Here is a 3,809-nt window from a genome sequence, read left to right as displayed (position 1 = left end):
TTGTAAAGGTGTCTGCTAGGTAAGGATTAAATTATTACAGTACTATTAGGCATAATACGTAAATAGACACTCAACCTGGCCTTAGATGGCAAGTAAAGAGCTCCAACTTTAAGAGTGTACATCTAAACGCCTCAACTCAACTTGATTCCACTGTGTCAGTTTAACACTCAACTTACAGAATCATAATCTATACATGCATCTCCAAAATTTATGTGTCACGTTAGTGTCGGGTGTCCATGAGACATAGTGGGAAAGAGTTGGAGTGTTTACTTGTTAGTTGGGACTTGTGACCGAGTTAAGGTCTCTAGACGAGACTCTCAATGTTGGAGCTAGTGCTTACTTGCCCGTAGAGGCCAAGTTTGAGTGTCTGTTTATGAATTATTATTATTAAGGTACTAAACTTATTTTTCATTAGGAGGAAATAAATATGCACATAAAGTTCTTGACTGCTGCCATTACTCTGCCTGAGCTGAAGAAGCCTGACACTGGTGAGGACATGGCTGAGGAAGTGCGAGGTATGCTTCAGGAGCTCCAACAGCTCCATTCATTTTTGGATATGAGGTATGATTCTTTCTTACCATCGTGCTACTTGCATTTATGGGTCGCGCTTGTTTAAATATACACTTCCAAGTTGTTTAGGATTTTCAAAATATATCCATTTTGAAAAGTTTCTTTCATGCTAAAAGAATTACATCTGAGGAACTATGGCTTTAGCTCCTGATGTAATCCTTTCTTGAGCCCTTTTCTTTTATAGTAATGTCCTATCGGAAACAACATCTCTACCTTCACAACGTAAGGGGTAAGGCTACTGAAATCGGGGAAGCATTTCAAATTGCTGGAGATCCTCTTTTGTGTGTTAACCTGCGTGAGAATACCACCAGAAAGCTTCCTAATGTCATTCATGTGCAGTTGGGAAAAAACTGCAATATAGAAGACAATTTTGACTTGCTGTTTCCGGCTAGAAATGAGTCACAAGCTCCTAATTCCACAGTTTCGGAAGTCATGACTAATCCGGATGCTACTTCTTCCTCGGATTGTTCTGACCAACCAAAGATTTTGACAATGTCATGTTCTGAAGTCTCTCCTCCGTCGGAGCAGAATCTGCAACAAGTGAATTGGGTCTTGTTTCATGAAGTATCTGAATTTTTTAAGCATATTGCCAGTGAAAATGATGGAACTACCTCGACTTTTGTTCAGAAGATGAAGGTAATCCTAGTTCTCTTTTAATTATAACTTGGAATTTGTAAAGGTGTCTGCTAGGTAAGGATTAAATTATTACAGTACTATTAGGCATAATACATAAATAGACACTCAACCTCGCCTTAGATGGCAAGTAAAGAACTCCAACTTTGAGAGTGTACATCTAAACGCCTCAACTCAACTTGATTCCACTGTGTCAGTTGAACACTCAACTTACAGAATCATAATCTACACATGCATCTCCAAAATTTATGTGTCATGTCAGTGTCAAGTGTCCTTGAGACATAGTGGGAAAGAGTTGGAGTGTTTACTTGTTAGTTGGGACTTGTGACCGAGTTAAGGTCTCTAGACGAGACTCTCAATGTTGGAGCTAGTGCTTACTTGCCCGTAGAGGCCAAGTTTGAGTGTCTGTTTATGAATTATTATTATTAAGGTACTAAACTTATTTTTTTTTAGGAGGAAATAAATATGCACATAAAGTTCTTGACTGCTGCCATTACTCTGCCTGAGCTGAAGAAGCCTGACACTGGTGAGGACATGGCTGAGGAAGTGCAAAGTATGCTTCAGGAGCTCCAACAGCTCCATTCATTTTTGGATATGAGGTATGATTCTTTCTTACCATCGTGCTACTTGCATTTATAGGCCGCTCTTGTTTAGATGTACACTTCCAAAGTTGTTTAGGACGTTCAAAATATATCCATTTCGAAAAGTTTCTTTCATGCTAAAAGCATTCCATCTTAGGAACTATGGCTTTAGCTCCTGATGTAATCCTTTCTTGAGCCCTTTTCTTTTATAGTAATGTCCTATCGGAAACAACATCTCTACCTTCACAACGTAAGGGGTAAGGCTACTGAAATCGGGGAAGCATTTCAAATTGCTGGAGATCCTCTTTTGTGTGTTAACCTGCGTGAGAATACCACCAGAAAGCTTCCTAATGTCATTCATGTGCAGTTGGGAACAAACTGCAATATAGAAGACATTTTTGACTTGCTGTTTCCGGCTAGAAATGAGTCACAAGCTCCTAATTCCACAGTTTCGGAAGTCATGACTAATCCGGATGCTACTTCTTCCTCGGATTGTTCTGACCAACCAAAGATTTTGACAGTGCCATGTTCTGAAGTCTCTCCTCCGTCAGAGCAGAATCTGCAACAAGTGAATTGGGCCTTGTTTCATGAAGTATCTGATTTTTTTAAGCATATTGCCAGTGAAAATGATGGAACTACCTCGACTTTTGTTCAGAAGATGAAGGTAATCCTAGTTCTCTTTTAATTATAACTTGGAATTTGTAAAGGTGTCTGCTAGGTAAGGATTAAATTATTACAGTACTATTAGGCATAATACGTAAATAGACACTCAACCTGGCCTTAGATGGCAAGTAAAGAGCTCCAACTTTAAGAGTGTACATCTAAACGCCTCAACTCAAATTGATTCCACTGTGTCAGTTGAACACTCAACTTACAAAATGATAATCTACACATGCATCTCCAAAATTTATGTGTCACGTTAGTGTCGGGTGTCCATGAGACATAGTGGGAAAGAGTTGGAGTGTTTACTTGTTAGTTGGGACTTGTGACCGAGTTAAGGTCTCTAGACGAGACTCTCAATGTTGGAGCTAGTGCTTACTTGCCCGTAGAGGCCAAGTTTGAGTGTCTGTTTATGAATTATTATTATTAAGGTACTAAACTTATTTTTCATTAGGAGGAAATAAATATGCACATAAAGTTCTTGACTGCTGCCATTACTCCGCCTGAGCTGAAGAAGCCTGACACTGGTGAGGACATGGCTGAGGAAGTGCAAAGTATGCTTCAGGAGCTCCAACAGCTCCATTCATTTTTGGATATGAGGTATGATTCTTTCTTACCATCGTGCTACTTGCATTTATGGGTCGCGCTTGTTTAAATATACACTTCCAAGTTGTTTAGGATGTTCAAAATATATCCATTTCGAAAAGTTTCTTTCATGCTAAAAGCATTCCATCTTAGGAACTATGGCTTTAGCTCCTGATGTAATCCTTTCTTGAGCCCTTTTCTTTTATAGTAATGTCCTATCGGAAACAACATCTCTACCTTCACAACGTAAGGGGTAAGGCTACTGAAATCGGGGAAGCATTTCAAATTGCTGGAGATCCTCTTTTGTGTGTTAACCTGCGTGAGAATACCACCAGAAAGCTTCCTAATGTCATTCATGTGCAGTTGGGAAAAAACTGCAATATAGAAGACAATTTTGACTTGCTGTTTCCGGCTAGAAATGAGTCACAAGCTCCTAATTCCACAGTTTCGGAAGTCATGACTAATCCGGATGCTACTTCTTCCTCGGATTGTTCTGACCAACCAAAGATTTTGACAGTGCCATGTTCTGAAGTCTCTCCTCCATCGGAGCAGAATCTGCAACAAGTGAATTGGGCCTTGTTTCATGAAGTATCTGATTTTTTTAAGCATATTGCCAGTGAAAATGATGGAACTACCTCGACTTTTGTTCAGAAGATGAAGGTAATCCTAGTTCTCTTTTAATTATAACTTGGAATTTGTAAAGATGTCTGCTAGGTAAGGATTAAATTATTACAGTACTATTAGGCATAATACGCGTAAATAGACACTCAACCTGGCCTT

General features: G+C 39.3%; 1 protein-coding gene across 1 annotated transcript; it reads left to right on the top strand.

Moving 5' to 3' along the window:
- The first annotated feature begins 394 nt into the window (after positions 1-394).
- Positions 395-3,476, top strand: LOC102600195 (uncharacterized). Its single transcript, XM_015314189.1, has 6 exons — positions 395-561; positions 755-1,206; positions 1,657-1,802; positions 1,997-2,448; positions 2,899-3,044; positions 3,393-3,476. Exons 4-6 carry the CDS (start codon positions 1,999-2,001, stop codon positions 3,412-3,414), a joined length of 618 nt encoding a protein of 205 aa, XP_015169675.1. The 5' UTR covers positions 395-561; positions 755-1,206; positions 1,657-1,802; positions 1,997-1,998; the 3' UTR covers positions 3,415-3,476.
- The last annotated feature ends 333 nt before the right edge of the window (positions 3,477-3,809 follow it).

Source organism: Solanum tuberosum, unplaced genomic scaffold (genome assembly GCF_000226075.1).
Source record: "Solanum tuberosum cultivar DM 1-3 516 R44 unplaced genomic scaffold, SolTub_3.0 scf00283, whole genome shotgun sequence".
In the NCBI taxonomy this organism is placed as follows: Eukaryota; Viridiplantae; Streptophyta; class Magnoliopsida; order Solanales; family Solanaceae; genus Solanum; species Solanum tuberosum.
The sequence above is the reverse complement of the archived record's forward strand: the minus strand, read 5'-3'. Positions and strand labels throughout refer to the sequence as shown.

Coding starts and splice junctions, on each gene's coding strand:
- LOC102600195 (XM_015314189.1), top strand. CDS start 1,999: ATGTCCTATCGGAAACAACATCTCTACCTTCACAACGTAAGGGGTAAG. Junction 2,449..2,898: donor CTTTTGTTCAGAAGATGAAG/GTAATCCTAGTT, acceptor ATTTTTCATTAG/GAGGAAATAAATATGCACAT. Junction 3,045..3,392: donor CATTCATTTTTGGATATGAG/GTATGATTCTTT, acceptor ATTCATGTGCAG/TTGGGAAAAAACTGCAATAT.